Source organism: Budorcas taxicolor, chromosome 1, assembly GCF_023091745.1.
Source record: "Budorcas taxicolor isolate Tak-1 chromosome 1, Takin1.1, whole genome shotgun sequence".
NCBI lineage: Eukaryota > Metazoa > Chordata > Mammalia > Artiodactyla > Bovidae > Budorcas > Budorcas taxicolor.
The window spans coordinates 53,188,093-53,206,839 of record NC_068910.1 but is presented as its reverse complement, the minus strand read 5'-3'; the positions used below and the strand labels follow the sequence as shown (position 1 = coordinate 53,206,839).

The 18,747-nt window shown below is 42.4% G+C and overlaps 1 protein-coding gene across 1 annotated transcript in view; it reads right to left on the bottom strand.

Annotated features, from left to right (window-relative positions):
• The window catches only part of GLB1 (galactosidase beta 1), a 97,746-nt gene that overhangs the window by 42,301 nt on the left and 36,698 nt on the right, over nt 1-18,747 (bottom strand). The window contains exons 7-10 of the mRNA XM_052635778.1: nt 16,363-16,421; nt 14,534-14,655; nt 14,383-14,423; nt 12,115-12,227 (exon numbers count right to left, since the gene is read on the bottom strand). Coding sequence (XP_052491738.1) covers nt 12,115-12,227; nt 14,383-14,423; nt 14,534-14,655; nt 16,363-16,421 — 335 coding nt within the window. The remainder of the gene's footprint in view (nt 1-12,114; nt 12,228-14,382; nt 14,424-14,533; nt 14,656-16,362; nt 16,422-18,747) is intronic.

Below are 18,747 nucleotides of genomic sequence, written 5' to 3'. Positions count from 1 at the left end.
ATGGACTGCAGCACACCAGGCTCCTCTGTCCTTCACTATTTCCCAGAGTTTGCTCAAATTATGTCCATTGAGTTGGTGATGCTATCTAACCATCTCATTCTCTGCTGCTTTTTTCTCCTTTTGCCTTAAATCTTTCCCAGCATTAGAGTCTTCACCAGTGAGTCAGCTCTTAACATCAGGTGGCCAAAGTATTAGATCTTCAGCTTTAGCATCAGTCCTACCAATGAGTATTCAGAGTTGACTTCTTTTAGGATTGACTGGTTTGATCTGCTTGCTGTCCAAGGGACTCTCAAGAGTCTTCTCCAGCACCACAATTTGAAAGCATCAATTCTTTGGCACTCAGCTTTCTTTATGGTTAAACTCTCGTATCCGTGCTTGACTACTAGAAAAACCATAGGTTTGATTATACAGATTTTTGTCAGCAAAGTGAGGTCTCTGCTTTTTAATATGCTGTCTATGTTGGTCATACATTTCCTTCCAAGGAGCAAGTGTCTTTTAATTTCATGGCTGCAGTCACCGTCCACAGTGATTTTGTACCTTAAGAAAATAAAATCTGTCTTGCTTCCACTTTTTCGACTTCTATTTGCCATGACGTGATGGAACCAGATGCCATGATCTTAGTTTTTTGAATGCTGAGTTTCAAGCCAGCTTTTTCACTCTCTTCTTTCATTCTCATCAAGAGGCTCTTTAGTTCCTCTTTACTTTCTGCCATTAGACTGATACCATCTGCATATCTGAGGTTTTGGTATTTCTCCTGGCAATCTTGATTCCAGCTTGTGATTCATCCAGCCCAGCATTTCACATGATGTACTCTGCATATAAGTTAAATAAGCAGAGTGACAATATACAGCCATGATATACTCCTTTCCCAACTTTGAACCAGTCAGTTGCTCCATGTCTGGTTCTAACTGTTGCTTCTTGACACCTGCATACAGGTTTCTGAGGAGACCGGTAAGGTGGTCTGGTATTCCCATCTCTTTCAGAATTTTCCACAGTTTGGTGTGATCCATATAGTCAAAGTCTTTGGTGTAGTCAGTGAAACAGAAGTAGAATTTTTCTGGAACTCCCTTGCAATCTCCATGATCCAGTGAATGTTGACAGTTTGACTTCTGGTTCCTCTGTCTCTTTGTTCATACATCTGGGAGTTCTCGGTTCATGAGCTGCTGAAGCTGAGCTTGAAGGACTTTGAGCATCACCTTGCTAGCAACTGTGTGGTAGCTTGAACATTCTAAGGCATTGCCCTTCTTTGGGACTGGAATGAAAACTGACCTTTTCCAGTCCTGTGGCCACTGCTGAGTTTTCCAAATTTGCTGACACATTGAATGCAGCACTTTAACAGCATCATCTTCTAGAATTTGAAATACCTCAGCTGGAATTCCATCACTTCCACTAGCTTTGTTTGTAATAATGCTTCCTAAGGTTCACCTGACCTCACATTCCAGGATATCTGGCTCTAAGAGAGTAACCACAATACAGTGGTTATCCAAGTCATTAAGACCTTTTTTATATAGTTCTTCTGTGTATTTTTGCCACCTCTTCTTAATTTCTTCTGCTTTTGTTAGGTCCTTATCATTTTTGTCCTTTATTGTACCCATCCTTACATGAAATGTTCTCTTGATATCTCTAATTTGCTTGAAGAGATCTCTAGTCTCTCCCATTCTGTTGTTTTCCTCTGTTTCTTTGCATTGTTCATTTAAGAAGGCCTTCTTGTCTCTCCTTGCTCGTCTCTGGAACTCTGCATTCAGTTGGATGTATCTTTCCCTTTCTCCTTGGCTTTTCACTTCTCTTCTTTCCTCAGCTATTTGTAAAGCCTCCTCAGACAACCACTTTGCCTTCGTGCATTCTTTTTCTTTGGGATGGTTTTAGTCACTGCCTCCTGTCCAATGTTATAAACCTCCATCCATAGTTCTTTGGGCACTCTATCAGATCTAATCCCTTGAGTCTATTTGTCACCTCCACTGTATAATCATAAGAGATTTATTTAGGTCGAATCTGAGTAGCCTAATAGTTTCCCCTACTTTCTTCAACTTAAGCCCAAATTTTGCAATAAGGAGTTCATGATCTGAGCCACAGTCAGCTCCATATCTTGTTTTTGCTGACTGTACTGAGCTTCTCCATCTTTGGCTACAAATAACATAATCAGTCTGATTTCAGTATTGACCATCTGATGATGTCCATGTGTAGAGTCATCTCTTGGGTTGTTGGAAAAGGGTATTTGATATATGACCAACATGTTCTCTTTCCCTTGCCCTGCTTCTTTTTGTACTCTAATGCCAAACTTGCCTGTTATTCCAAGTATCTTTGGACTTTCTACTTTTGCATTCCAATCCCCTATGATGAGAAGGACATCTTTTCTTAGTGTTAGTTCTAGAAGGTGTTGTACGTCTTCATAGAACCTGTCAACTTCAGCTTCTTTGGCATCAGTGGTTGGGGCTTAGACTTGGATCACAGTGAGGTTGAATGGTTTGCCTTGGAAATGAACTGAGATCATTCTGTCATTTTTGAGGTTGCATCCAGGTACTGCATTTTGGACTCTTGTTGACTGTGAGGGCTACTTCATTTCTTCTAAGGGATTCTTGCCCACAGTAGTAGACAAAATGGTCGTCTGAATTAAAGTGGCCCCTTCCCGTTCATTTTAGTTCACTGATTCCTAAGATTTCGATGCTCAATCTTGCCATCTCCTGCTTGACCATGTCCACTTTACCTTGACTCATGAAACTAAAATTCCAGGTTCCTATGCAATATTGTTCTTTACAGCATTGGATTTTACTTTTACCACCAGATACATCCACACCTGAGCATTGTTTTCGCTTTGACCCAGTCTCTTCATTCTTTCTGGAGCTATTAGTGATTGCCCTCTGCTCTTCCCCAGTAGCATATTGGACACCTTCTGACCTGAGGGACTCATTTTCCAGTGTTATATCTTTTTGCCTTTTCATACTGTTCATGGGGTTCTCCAGGTGAGACTCCCAGAGTGGGTTGCCATTTCCTCCTCCAGTGGACCATGTTTTATCAAAACTCTTCACTATGACCTGTCCATCTTGGGTGACCCTGTAAGGCATGACCCATAGGCTGTGATCTGTGAAGTGGGATCAGTTATGCATATACATATATCCACTCTTTTTTTTTTTCAGCTTCTTTTCCCATTGCTGAGTATTGAGTAGAGTTCCCTGTGCTATACAGCTGCTGCTAAGTCGCTTCAGTCGTGTCCGACTCTGTGCGACCCCAGAGACGGCAGCCCACCAGGCTCCCTTGTCCCTGGGATTCTCCAGGGAAGAACGGTGGAGTGGGTTGCCATTTCCTTCTCCAATGCATCAAAGTGAAGGTGAAGTCGTGTCAGTCGTGTGACCCCATGGAGTGCAGCCCACCAGGCTCCTCCGTCCATGGGATTTTCCAGGCAAGAGTAGTGGAGTGGGGTGCCATTGTGCTATACAGCAGGTTCTTATAGTTGTCTATTTATATATAGCAGTGTGTATACCTTAATCCCAACCTCCCAATTTATTCCTCCCCCCTTATTCTCTGGCATCCATAAATTTTAATGATTTGTTTTTGCTCATTTAAATATACGTTCCCTTTTCGTGCCTCATCCGATACCCTCTCTGAAATGTATAGCTATGTCACCTGGCTTTTTCAGCAGCATTAATGTTCTTGATGAAGGAGGAGACAGCATCACCTGTACATTATGGGAAAAGTGTGGCAGTGATGGTTCACACTGGACGGGGAGAAGAGATGAGGGTGGAGACAGAGAAGTGCAGACAGTTAAAGGTCCAGTTGAGGCTGGAAGTACAAGTCCCTGTTTCAGCCAGTTGACACTGATGCTCACAATCCTCTTGCCTGTTTCCAGGGCCAGAGTGTGGCAGCAGAATGGCCCAGGCTGGTGTATGGAGCATGGAGCCTGAACAGCAGCAGAGACAGCTATGCAGGGCGACAGTGACTCTAACAGCCAGCAATCATAAGGCCAGGGAAGGTCAAGAAAATGTGAGGGGCTGCAGGAGTGGAGAAGAGGCAGAAAGCAGCAGCTAAACGTACAGGAGATTAAGAGTGTGAGGTTGTGATGAGGCCAAAGATAAGATGATGTTTCGTGCAAAAATGCACATGTAAATATCTGTTTTTAAGTTTGATTTGCATTTTTTTTTCTTGTTAGGCATAGAAAAGTTCATTATTTCAGAAAGAAAGTTCAGTTCAGTTCAGTCGTTCAGTCGTGTCCAACTCTTTGTGACCCCATGAATCGCAGCACGCCAGGCCTCCCTGTTCATCACCATCTCCCAGAGTTCACTCAGACTCACGTCCATCGAGTCCGTGATGCCATCCAGCCATCTCATCCAAAAGTATTCTAAAAATAAGCCTCTCCAGCAATACCACTGCAAGGTACATAGCCAAACGAATGGAAAGCAGGACTTGAACAGATATTTGTACCCTGATGTTTAATACAGTGTTATTCAAAATAGCCAAGAGTGTCACACAATTCGAAGTGTCCATCAAGAGATGAATGAAATGAACAGATAAACTGGTACACAAGTTTTCCCTTCGTACCTGCAGGGTACTGCCACCAGGACTCCTGCAGATGCCAAAATTCCAGGATGTTCAAGAAATCTGAGTATATCTGCATGTGTCCTGTGCACAGCCTCCCATGTACTTTTTAATAATTAAACAATTTTTTGGCTGCGCTGTGCGTGCCATTCTCTAGTTGTGAGCGGGGGCTGCTGTGCGTTGCAGTGCATGGGCTTCTCACGGCAGCGGCTTCTCCTGTGGCGGAGCATAGGCTCCAGGCCATGTGGGCTTCAGCAGCTGTGGCAAGCAGGCTCAACAGATGCCACTCCTAGGCTCTAGAGCACAGCCTCAGTGGTCGTGGCACACGAGCTTCGTTGCTCCGAGGTGTGAGGGATCTTCCCAAACCAGGGATCACACCTGAGTCTCCTGCTTTGGCAAGTGGATTCCTCGCCAATGAGCCACCAGGGAAGCCCTCCCATGTACTTTAAATCATCTCCAGATTACCTATAATGCAGTATAAATGCTATGTAAGTAGTTGTAAAAACAATGTCAGTGTCATGTAAAACTTGGTGCTATGCAACCACCTCAAGTTTTGCTTTATGGAACTTTCTGTTTTGTTTTTTTTTCCCCTTAATCTGTGGTTGGTTGAGTCTGCAGATGTGGAACCCACGGATATGGAGCACTAACTGTATATATACCATAAAGTATTATTCACCATAAGAAGGAATTAAAATCTGACACATGCTATAACGTTGCTGAATCTTGAAAACATGCTAAATGAAATAAGTCAGTCACGAAAGGAAAATACTGTATGGTGCCTCTTCTCTGAAACATCTAGAATATGCAAATTCACAGAGGCAGAAAGTAGACGAGAGCTTCCCAGTGGCTGAAAGGAGGCCGTAAAGGGGACTTATTGCATAACAGCGTTTCTGTCTGGGCGAATGAAAAGATTTCGTGAATAGATAATGGCCATGGTTACACAACGTTATGAATGAAATTTATGCCACTGAACTTTTAACCACTTAAAAATGATTAAAATGCCAAATTTAATGTTATTTATGTTTTACCACAGTTATAAAAAATTAACGTTCAGAATCCATTGAATTGTGTACTTTAAACGGGTGAAGTTCACAGTATGTGATTTATATCTAAATAAATTTGTTAAAAAATAAATAAATAAATCTGAAATGGTTTGTGAGATGAAGCAACAGAAATAAGTCCACAGGGACTATAACATTAATAAAATCCTAGAAATCAGTCAATAATTTAAAAAGGAAAGTACAATGGAATACTCATGTACAATTTAAAGAGGCTAAATAAATTAAATATAGTATATGTGGATGCACGCATTTGTGGTAAAATCACAAAATGTATGTAAGGATAAATACCATTCCTTCTTCCTCCATCTGAGGGGGGAGGGCAAGAAACAGCAGATAGACCCAGCTTTATCTTCATTGTATTATTTTCTTAAACAATTAGAAGCAAAGATTTCATAATAACCTGTGTTATATCTAGGTATTGGGTACATGAGTGTCTGCAACATTATTCTATATATTAAAAAAATTTCAAGATGTCCTATTTTGAAGACAAATATATATCATAATATTTCTCATGAAGAAATAAAAGACTCCATTTATAATAATATTAGAATTAGGAACACAGAATACTTGAGAATAAACATATTCAGAAATGGACAGGGACTATTTTTTTAAGAAAACTTTAAAACAAGGACATCAGAGAAGACTTGAATAGACAGAAAACCATTTTCTTGGCTAAGTCTCAATACAGTAAATATCACCCCTAAGTTGATGTATAAATTTAATACAAAACTAATTAAAACATCAACAGGTATCCTGAGTTTTTGTTTTGAAGTTGATAGAATAATATGAAAGTTTATAATAGCTGGGGAAATTCTGAAAGACTATAGACAGAAGACTAGGACTTTCCAGTGGCTAAGACTCTGGGCTTCCACTACGCGGGGGGGGCCCAGGTTCGACCCTTGGTGGGGGAACTAGATCCCACATGCCATAACTAAAAATTCCACATGCTGCAACAAAGACCCGGTGAAGCCATATTAATTAAAAAATTTTAAATAAGTAAAATAAAAGTTCAAAATAATCTAAATGCCCATCAATGAGGAACGGTTTCAGTAAATGGCAGTAGATCTGAATAGTATAATAGCATGTAGCCGAGTACATGGTACATGTACAATAGCAGGTGATGATTTCATTACGGAGAATGAGACCATTTAGGTTAAGAAGGCTCACTAAACAGAACTTCTGATGTCATTCTTGCCCAAAACACCAGTAAAATCTCAGTGAACAGATTTTTGTTTAAGACGTAAATACACAGAACTGAAGAACAGGAGAGGAGACAACAGCAACAAAATTTTGGAAGCTGGGAAATGGACAAATGAATAGCAAATCAGTAGGAAGAAAGGCAAAGAGAATGGGAGGAAACTAAGAACCAGTTCAATTTGGTTCTGAAGAATTACTAAAAGGCTCAAAACTGGCGGCACCAGGTACTTCCAAACCTGGGAGGTACAGGTGCTTAAGTAAATAAGGAGCATGATCCACAGATTTCTTCTTCTCCAAGCTAAGGGTTCTCAAACTCTAGTGCATGTGAGAGTCTCCTCTGACTGTAAAATCCTGGATTGGTGGCCCTACCCACAGAGTTTCTGATTCACTGGAATTAGAATTTCCATCAAGTTACTAGATGGTTCTGATGTGCTGGTATTTGAGAAACACTGCTCTTTGTATGCAATGCCCTCTCCCACCTGGGACTAGAGATTTATTTTCTGGGGAGGAGAAAACATGGTCTTTGGGTTCCTGGTTAACCTGCAGAGTTAAGGACATGTGGAGCATTTTAAAAGGGGAGACTGAGTAAAAAGTAACTACCGCCACCCCAGCCCTGCTCCAGGGTGCAGGATGCTGGCAGCCAGCCGCTTGCTCCAGGCAGAAAATCAGAAGACATCTTTCTTGAAAATCTTAACAGTCATTGAGGAAACATTTAAAGATACTGATACTTTGTAATTTTATATAATTAGACAAAATTAGGTCAAAAAGGAAAAAAGCAACCTCTATAAATTTCCTTTGTTTCCTTAAAGGAAATAAATGAACCTGTTTGATTAGCAGCATAACCAAAAGTTACCTCTGGTTACAATGAGTGTTGACCATGACAGATCTGGCCCTGACTGTAGGGGGATGCAATCGCTTAACAATACGCCCCAAATTCTCTGGTCCTCTTCACCTCGGTAGTGGAACTTAGGCCCCGTGGAGATGGCCCAGACTTAGCAACTGGCTTCTGGAGGAAAGAATGTGGAAAAGGGATGGGATGTCATTCTTTGTTTAGGTAACTAAAAGACTGCAACTTTGGGAGTTCAGTGATTCAGTGACTCCCTGGGAGTCCAGTGATTCAGTGATTCCCTGGGAGTCCAGTGGTTAAGACTCCATGCTTCCACTGCAGAGGGCATGGGTTCAATTCCTGGTTGAGAAACAAGATCCCATGTGGCATAAATAAATTTAAAAAAAAATTTTTTTTTTTAAAGATTGCAACTTTCATCTGGAGGTGCCCGCTCTCTCACAGATCTGTGGGGGAAGCCACATTGTGAGTCACCTCATGGAGAGTCCTACATGGCAAGGAACTTTAGTGACCTGCCCTTAGCCATGTGAGATGGACCTTTCAAAGGGGAGCTGGTGGGAATGTAAGTTGTTGCAGCCACTATGTCTCCATGGAGGTTCCTCAAAAACTAAAGATAGAGCTGCCATATGATCCTGCAATCCCACTCCTAAGACTGTATCTGGACAAAACTGTAATTCAAAAAAGACACATGCACCCCAGTGTTTGTAGCAGCTCTATTCACAGTAGCCAAGGCATGGAAGCAACCTAAATGTCCACTGACAGATGAATGGATACAGCAGAGGTGGTACAGATATACAATGGACTATTACTAAGCCATAAGGAAGAATAAAATTATGCCATTTTGTAGGGTGGACCTACAGATGATCATTCTACGTGAAACAGAAAAAGAGAAATACCATATAATATCACTTATATGTGAGATCTAAAAATTGGTACAGATGAACTAGTTTACAAAACAGAAGCAGACTCACTGACATAGAAAACACACTTACGGGGACTTCGCTGGTGATCTAGTGGTTAAGGATCTGCTGGTCAACGCAGAGGACACGGGTTTGATAGCTGGTCCAGGAAGATCCCACATGCCTTGTGGAGCTCAGGCGCCACAGCTACTGAGCCCACTCTCTACAGCCGAGAGTCACAACTCCTGAAGCCTGTGCTCCACAACAAGAGAAGCCGCCACGACGGGAAGCCTGTGCGCCGCAGTGAAGAGCAGTCCCTGCTCGCCACAACCAGAGAAAGCCCTCACGCAGCAAGGAAGGCCCGGTGCAGCCAAACATAAAGTCATTAACACAATTCAAAAGAGAACACATTTATGGTTACCAGAGGGGAAAAAGGGCGGGGGAGGGATAAATTAGGAGTTTGGGATTACATAGACACACTACTGTATATATAAAATAGATAACAAGACCTACTGCATAGCACTGGGAACTATGTTCAGTATCCTCTAATAAACCATGGTGGAAAAGAATATGTATATATATGTATAACTGAATCACTTTGCTGTATAGGGAAACTAACATAATATTGTAAATCAACTATACTTCAATTTAAAAAAAAAAAGAAAGAAGTGGGTCCTTTATTCCCACGCAAGTCTTTAGAGTCTGCTGCTTGGCTGCAGCCTCAGGAGAATTCATGAGCCAGAACATACAGCTAAGCCACCCTATATTCTTCACTGTCAGAAACTGTGTGAGGTCGTATATATATGTGTTTGGCCATGGCACGAAGCTTGGGGGATTCACCAGCTAGGGACTGAACCCGGGACATGACGGTGGAAGCCAGAATCCTAACCAGCAGGTAAGCAGGGAACTCCTAACATCTGTTGTTTTAAGCTACTAAGTTTGTGGGTAATTTGTTGCACAGAGATAAACTGGGGAGAAAACAAGTGTCTCTTGAAGATTCACATCCACAACTAGCCCACTACTAAAATACGCGCCATTCAGAGCATGTTATAAGTCAGGAAGGATGTAATTGAAGTTAACGTGAGCTAAAGTTCTGGTTGTAGGAAGTAAAGATATAGATTAATTTTAAATTATTCTAAAACTGAATGTTAAAGTTTTTTGAAAGCCAGATATAAAAGAGTGCATATTGTATGAACCCATCTATATAAAGTCAAAAAACAAGCACAGCTCACTTGTGGTGATCAAGGTCAGTGGAAAGTCAGTAATTGGAAGGAACATGAGGGAAGCTTCTGAGGGGTTGTGTGTTGGCTCCAGGAGTCTGTGTTTTATAAATTCACTGAGCTCTACACTAATGAGCTGTCCTTTTCTGGGGAGGGTGGGGTGCGCATACTTCACACTTCAACAGGTAACCCCTAAAGAAACGAAAATACAGAGGATAACATCCAAATTCGGGTGTGGAGGGGGCGGTGATATAAGAAAACAAAAATAAACAGGTCAAAGAAAGTAAGAGAGGAAGACGAAACAGAAAAGGTAGGCAAGCAGATAACTACAAGATGGCTGAGATGAATCGATGTGTATCAAGAATTATAATGAAATGATGATGAGCAGGTGCACCAGTTAAAAGACAAAATGTTCAAACGAGATTTCTAAAAAATCCAGCTATATCCTGTTTACAAAGGATGTATGTTTTTATTTTTTATTTTATTTTTATTGATTTACAGTGTTGTGTTAATTTCTGCTGTACAACGAAGTCAGTTATACACTTACACATTATTTTTCATTATGGCTTATTACAAAGATATTGCATCTAGTCCCCTGCGCTCTAGAGAAGGACCTTGCTGTCTATCCATCCTAGGCGTCATAGTCTCTCTCTGCTAACCCCACGCTCCCAATCCGTCCTGCTGTCCCTTGGCAGCTGCAAGTCTGTTCTCTATGTCTGTGAGTTTGTTTCTGTTTTGGGACAGAGTTTTTGGGGATGTTTTTTAAGAAAGGACATAGAAGGATATCTTTCTGTGCAAAGATACACCAGGTAAAAGAATGCAGGTAAGTGTATTAGTATCAGACATAACAGATTCTAAGGCAAAAATCAGTATCAGAGATAGTTTCCATATGATACAAAAAGATTTAATTCTCAATTTGTATTCTAATAATATGGCCTCAAAAACTAACAGAACTACAAGGAGAAATACATAAACACAACTCTCTCAATAACTAATAGAATAACAAAAATTAGGAAGGATATAAAAGATACCAATAGCACCATTAATAAGCTTAATCAAATGAACACATATACAGACTATAGCCAACAGTTATAAAACATGTGGTCTTTTCAAGAATACATGGAATATTTGTTCATATTGGTATAAGCCAGGCTGTATGAGGATGTTCAACACATTTCAAGGGATTGGTATTATACTCAAAACATTCTCTAACCAGAATGCAACTATGTGAGAAACCATCAGACTAGAAAAATATTTGTGTTTAATATTTTAAAACCTCACTTCTGAACATTTGAAGGGTCAAAGAGAAGTCAAAACAAGCATGTTTAAAAGCAAATAATAATAAATATATTATGTATCAAGACTTACAAGATGGAGATAGCAGTACTTGAAGGAAAGGTACAGACTTGAGTATTTATGTTAGAAAAGAACAAAGTCTGGTTTAAAAAGCTAAGCTTCAAATAAAGGAAGGAAACAATAAAGATAGGAACAGAGAGCTTTGAAACAGAGAACAAATGTACAAGACAGAACTTGGGAGTCATCACTCTAAATTCTAGAGATTAAACCCACAATAAAAATGACACAAGCAACATTTTAACCACACATCTGAAAATGCAGATGAAATGAACAAACTCTGAGTAGTTAGGTATTGACTCTACTTTTTAATAGGCTTAAAGTATTTCATAATATTAACGCTAACACTTAGGCTTAAATTGAGACTATGTTGAAAACAAAAAAAAAGTTTATACCATTTATAGGCAGAAAACCTTTGTTTTTTAACTTCAAAACGCAGGTGACTGAGCAGAAAAACTGTGGGTTTTTTTTTTTAAGCCACACAGAGACAGGAAACCCCACCTGGGTGCGTTAGATGCTTCAAAAGGTCACAACGCTAGCAGGACTAAGTGTTCAGGTGTCAGGCCAGGAGGAAATAGCAATCATTTGCTCCAAGCAGAAAAATGAAGCTCTGCTGACAGCTCACACTTGCCCTGTGTTCACAATGCCCATAGATTTTCTCTCCCGCACACTTCAGCTATTTATGTGGGTACACATTTATACCTTTAGTATAAATAATAGTAACGGCTAACACTTACAGAGAGCGTATGTGCAAGGACTATTCCCGAGGCTTTACCTATGTTCTTTCTAATCTTTACAACACAACCGCGTGCTGTGGCCTCACTTGCTGACAGGCTTACTCTTAACTGGGGGTGGGGGGGGGGGGGGAGACTTGAGGGCAAGTCTAGCTGATGCCTCCCTTCATCCATCCTTTTACACACAAAGGCTGCAGGAAGATGTCTACAGAGCATCGTGAGTCCCAGGCAGGCTTGGTCCAAGACCAGCCCCTGGAGCATGTACAAAGCACTCACCTTCTGAATAATATCCCGCAGAGCAAAATACTTCTCCGTGAGGTCCCCGGCCTCGCTCAGCGGGGCATCATAGTCGTAGCTGGTGGGCTGTGGTTGATAGGGCGTGTTCGCTCCTGGAAGACAAAAGCATGCCCCTGGTTATTACAGAAGGCCTTCTCCTGTGACAAGATCTTTTGGATTCGTGGAGGGGGTGAATAAGGAAGCACATTAGAGCCAACTGGTCAGTGACACAGAGGTGGCCCTCCAGATGCAAGGTCTTCCTGCAGGTGGCCCTCACTAAGCTCCTTGGTGTCTACAAAGGACTTTCCCCATTTACCCTCTCAGCAACCCCAGCAGTTATCCCCGCACTGGATCTGCAGGGCATCTGAAGCTCCCAACAAAGCCCCCAGACATCTCACAGCCAGCAGTGGCCAGGCCTATGGCACGACTCACATGTCTGACTGTTAACCTTGCAGCTGTGATCTTGATGACCTCCTCTGTGGCTGAAAAAAGGTCCATGATAGACCCACAGGTTTCTGGGCCCAGGATCAGCAGCAAACCACTAAGGGGTTATCAGACCAAGTAAACTCGGAGAATTGTACCGTAATTTTTCCTTCCCCCCAAAAAAGACCATGGAGGGACTTCCCTGGTGGTCCAGTGGTTAAGACTCTGTGCTTCTACTGCAGGGGGCGAGGGTTCAATCCCTGGTGAGGGAACTAAGATCCCACATGCCAAGTGGTGTGGCAAAAAAAAAAAAAAAAAGACCATATAGGAAATATAGGAACGGTGCATTTGCTTTGGAAAATACTGTGGCAGTTCCTCTAACTCTAAAAATAGAGTGAGTTAGTTACCATGTGAACCATCAATTCCAATCCTAGGTGTGCAGTCAAAGGAACTGAAACAGAGGTTCAGACAAATCCTTACACATCATGTTCATAGCAACATTATGCATAATGGCCAAAAGGGGTGAAACAACCCACATGTCCATCACTGATGAATGGAGAAACAGAATGTAGTATATCCGCATAATAGAATATTATTCCTCTATAAGAAAGAATGAAGTACTGATACCCACTGTGATATGGATGAACCTTGAGAAGATTATGCTAAATGAAAGAAATTAAACACAAAAGGCCACATACTATGTGGTTCTACCTGTACTAAATGTCTAGAACAGGCAAATCCATAAAGACAAGGAGTGGTGGCCAACAGCTGGGAGAAGGGGCAGGGGGGCATTTCTTGGGTATGAGGTTTCTTTTGGGGGTAATGAAAATGTTTTGGAATTAGATGGTGGTAATGGCTGCACAAGTTTGTGCTAAACACCACTCGATCATATATTTTAAAAATCATCAGTTTTAGGGTATGTGAATTATGCCTCAACAAAATGTTTTTTTAAAAAAGAAAGAGAAAAAAGACCAGAATATATGAACAAGTAAGTTATAGCCAGAGACTATGACTTGCCCAGTTAGCTTGATTTTAAACAATAGTTTCTAAATGCACAACTTACAGCCCTTAAAATTTTTTTAAAGGAAAATGATTTTGTAGGAATTCTCTGGCAGTCCGGTGGTTAAGACGCCATGCTTCCAATGCATGGGGTATGTGTTTGATCCCCAGTCAAGGAACTAAGATCTCACATGCCATGAAGTGTGACCAAATAAAAGAAAAATGATTTTTTGACCTACTGTATAGCCAGAGAACTCGATATCTTATAGTAACATATTAGGGAAAAGAATCTGAAAAAGAAATATGTATATCTGTATCTATATCTATCTATCTATATATATATATATCTGAATCACTTTGCTGTATACCTGAAATACAACGTAAAGCAACTATATGTCAATAAAATTAAGAAAACCTAGAGAAATTCAAATTTACATAGGGAAAAAAATTCCACTTCTATGATTCTTACACATTTGTAAATTAAATTGAAATGTTGAAGTAAATTGTAAAAAGTAACTTTTGAACATCTAAAACAAGTATAGAAGGGTAATTCATAAGCAGCCTAAAGCTACTCATTCATATAACACTGATTATTTCATAACACCTGCATACTCAATTTAAAAAAATCATTCTCAATAGGAAAGTAAATCCAATATTTCTCTCTTTCTAATAAATAAAAAATTAAAGTGATTTTCTATTATTATATAGGCAATCTTACATATTAGAAAATTTAGGAGAAGACAAACCAAACCAGAAGAATCACAGATGGCCATAGGCATGGACAAAATCAAGCACCAGAAACATTCTACCATTAGATTCTACAAACAAATGTTAAATCGCTCTTACCATTCCAATAGGCAAAATTGCTGCCACCTATAAACATGTACCTACAAGGAAACAAGAGAACAGATAAGCCCAGAGCTCATCATGAACCCACAGCTTCACCATGAGCCCACAGCTACAGAGGACACCCTTCCCTCCAAAAATTAACACTCACATGTTTACATTTGCCCCAAGAGCAAGCATATCATGAAGGGTGAAAGCCACCACTTTAGAGCTGACTGTTGAATGACGTTGGCCCCAATGATCTAACCATCCAGTGTAGAATTCAGAATTGATCTAAAAAGAAAGGGATATGGAGCTTAGGACAGACTTGAACCTTCACACGCTGGGCTTCCCAGTAACTACTGCCCTAGGTTACCCACTGAAGAACAGGAAGAGGGGGCAGCTGACATTCACTGCTTTGCTGGGAACTGGGGGACCAATGAGGACATTTCATAATAGCATTGCCTAAACTGAGGTCTCAGGTGTGGACAATGAAGGTGTTCCTGAAAAGCTGTACCTGCATCAAAATCTTGTTAACCCACTCCCAGTTTGAATATGGGAGGAAAGTTTGTTGGGCAAAAGAATCAGATGACAAAATATGTTTATGAAATAATTAGCTCCAAATTCACCCTTTGTGAGAATCCAGATTTTCAGATCTCAGGTTGACTTATTTTAATTGAAGAATAGTTGTTTTACAATGTTGTGCCAATCTCTGTTGTACAGCAAAGTGACATATAGATATTCTTTAGGTCTCAGACTGACTTAATCTGTTGTAGAAATATTGTCCAAATATTCTAGCGCTTGGTGTTTCTGTTGGGAATGACCCTGCCAAGCCGTTGTCTACAAAAGAGAAATCTGGATGTGTTCTGGGGACTTCTTGTCTCAGGCTGCAGGAAACAGCTCCACTCAGTCTGTGAACACGTTTTGCATGACTCAGGAAGCAGAGGCCAGGTTCAAAAAAGGCTGCTTTGTACAAAGGTGGGTACACAGGCGGGGCAGCCTGGCCTGCTGCACGGAAAACACCCCTTACATGGGGCCAAGTAACAACAACAACTGCGGGGAAAAGGGAAGCGGAGAGAGGGACACATTCAACGATGGGCTGAGCATACCTGCCAGGACCTTATTGCTGTCTCTGCCTCCCAGCCGCCTACGGAGATGCCACAGAGCCCGGCAACTCCCAGAGCATCAGCAACCCTACTTCCCTACATCTCCTGGCTGCCTGTCAGAAACTCAGTGCCCCTGCCTCAGACCCAGTAAATCAATGTCTGCATTTTCACAAGACTCCTATGTGATTTCTGAGTAGACTGAAGGCGGAGCAGCTCTGTCACGAAGAGCTCTCAAGAAACACAGACCTGAACTCAGATCCCTGCCACTCACCAGCTGTTTAAGCACGGGCAAGTGACATAGTCTCTAAGTCTTACTGAAAAGAGCGAGCTCTCATAACTCCACTTCTGAGAGTTGCCACGAGGACCAAAGGTGACAAGGCATGCCAGGGTGCAGAGCCTGGGACTTCCCTGGTGGTCCAATGGTTAAGAATCTGCCTTGCAATCCAGGGGATGTGGGTTTGATCCCTGGTAGAAGAACTAGGATCCATTCTGGAGGGGACAGAATGGGGATCATGGTGAACATCCCCCCTCATTAAGCTCTGCTTTTTTTTTTTTCTTTTGCATTAAAAAAAATCAGTTGTATTTCTTTTTCTTTCTTTCTTTAATGATTTGGCTGCACTGGGTCTTCATTGCAGCGAGCAGGCTTCTCTAGTTGCAGCACATGGACTCGGTTGCCCCTCCAGTGCAGGGCCTTAGTGTTGAGCAGTAGCACTGCTTCAGCTGTTTCCCATGTGTCCAGAAGGCGGTCTCTACAGCCCCATCAGTTCTGACTCCAGACCCAGGGAAACCAAGGATCCATTCCCACCCTTCACAGCACCTTATCATTCTCCCCCAACAGCAGAAAAGAAGTCTCTTCAACCAAGTGGTCTCCCCATGCCTCACCACTGACTCTTACCAGGGGTCCTCTGGGCTCAAATTTCCTCTGGAGCATGAAAGCAGCTGTGAGGTTGGAACCTGAACAATGAGAAAGAGGAGAGAGGTCAGCCATGGGAGTGACAAGTTCAAGAAAAAAAGATTCCTTTGGAGACTTCCCAAAAGAAGTGAGTCCAGTGGTTAAGAATCTGCCTTGCAGGGACTTCCACGTGCCAATGCAGGGGACATGGGTTTGATCCCTCGTTGGGGAACTAAGATTCCCACGTGCAGGAGAGCAGCTAAGCCCACGCACACTGCAGAGAATCTGTGCTCCACAACGAAAGATCCTGAGTGCTGCAGCTAAGACCTGGCACAGCCAAGTGTATAATAAATTCATTTCTTAAAAAAGGGGACTTTCCCTGGTGGCACACTGGGTAAGAATCCTCCTGCTAATGCAGGGCACACGGGTTCGATCCCAGGTCTGGACAGATCCCACATGAGGCAGAGGAGCGAGGTCCATGCGCCACATCTACTGAGCCCAGGTGCTGCCACTCCTGAAGCCGATGCACCCGGAGCCCACAACAAGAGAAGCCCGTGCACCACAACGAACAGTCGCCCCCGCTCGCTGCAACCAGAGAAAGCCTGTGTGCAGCAACGAAGACCCAGCACAGTTGAAAATAAATTAATAAAATTAAAAAAAAAAAAGATTCCTTTGCAGGACCTGAGCCTCAGGCTCCCTGCCCTCCCTCATACCCCCGTGGGCCTGCACACCTCCAAGCCAGCTTTAGGTGAGGACTCAGACCATACATTCGATGGGGACCACAGGATGATGTTCCCTTTGTGAACAGTGTCTGGGCCTCTCCTGACTGCACTCCTCTAGGGGATCATGACACAGGCCTTGTGCTTCCTCTGTGCCCCCAGAGCCTAGACACATGGCTGCTGTGCAGCTCTCTCTACTCATGTATCTGGGTGACCAAGCTGCTCCCTACACGATGACCCTGCTTTGAACATACTTCCCGGTAGGCCCCACAGCACCATATGCATCACAGTGCCACAAACTAGAACCAGACATGGAGCAACAGACTGGTTCCTAATCAGGAAAGGAGTATGTCAAGCTGTATATTGTCACCCTGCTTATTTAACTTATATGCAGAGTACATCATGAGAAACGCTGGGCTGGAAGAAACACAAGCTGGAATCAAGATTGCCGGGAGAAATATCAATAACCTCAGATATGCAGATGACATCACCCTAGGGCAGAAAGTGAAGAGTAACTAAAGAGCCTCTTGATGAAAGTGAAACAGGAGAGTGGAAAAAGCTGGCTTTAAACTCAACATTCAGAAAACTAAGCTCATGGCATCTGGTCCCATCACTTCATGGGAAATAGATGGAGAAACAGTGGAAACAGCGGCAGACTTTATTTTTCGGGCTCCAAAATCACTGCACATAGTGACTGCCACCGTGAAATTAAAAGATGCTTGATCCTTGGAAGAAAAGTTGACAAACCTAGATAGCATACTGAAAAGCAGAAACATTAGTTTGCTGCCAAAGGTCCATCTAGTCAAAGCTATGGTTTTTCCAGTGGTCATGTATGGATGTGAGACTTGGACCATAAAGAAAACTGAGCACCGAAGAACTGATGGTTTCGAACTATGGTGTTGGAGATGACTCTTGAGAGTCCCTTGGACTGCAAGGAGATCCAACCAGTCCATTCTGAAGGAGATCAGTCCTGAATATTCATTGGAAGGACTGATGCTGAAACTGAAGCTCCAGTACTTTGGCCACTGATGCAAAGAACTGACTCACTGGAAAAGACCCTGATGCTGGGAAAGACTGAAGGCAGGAGGAGAAGGGGATGACAGAGGATGAGATGGTTGGATGGCATCACCGACTCAATGGACATACACTTGAGTAAGGTCCGGGAGATGGTGAGGGACAGGGAGGCCTGGTGTGCTGCAGTCCATGGGGTTGCAGAGAGTCGGACATGACTGAGCAACTGAACAACAACAACAGATTAACAAACCAAAGGGACAAATCGTGCTCTAATTACATTTATCCTGAGTCACAGAGTACACTCTGTATTTTAATTTGTACATCTCAAGCCATTCCAGACCACTTGTGCTCAATTTTTGTCTTTTGAAGTGTTCCATTAGGATGTCTGTGTCTCATCTTGCTTCCCACGTCTTCTGTTATCCCCCCCTCCTCTAAAAAGAGAAAAGGTTTCTCCACAGAGAAGTAATGAGCACAGACAGTGTCTCTCCAGCCAGAGTCGAGGACACCCTGGCCCACCCTGCACCAGTTCCTGCAGGTGTCCCAGAGTGCAAGCACACCAGCCCAGCCTCCAAACAAACCCTTGCCGTGGGACAAATCTCGGGCTTCTCTGTGAGGCTAGCTCTCAGGAGAGAAAGGGATGATCAAGAAAGAGTGG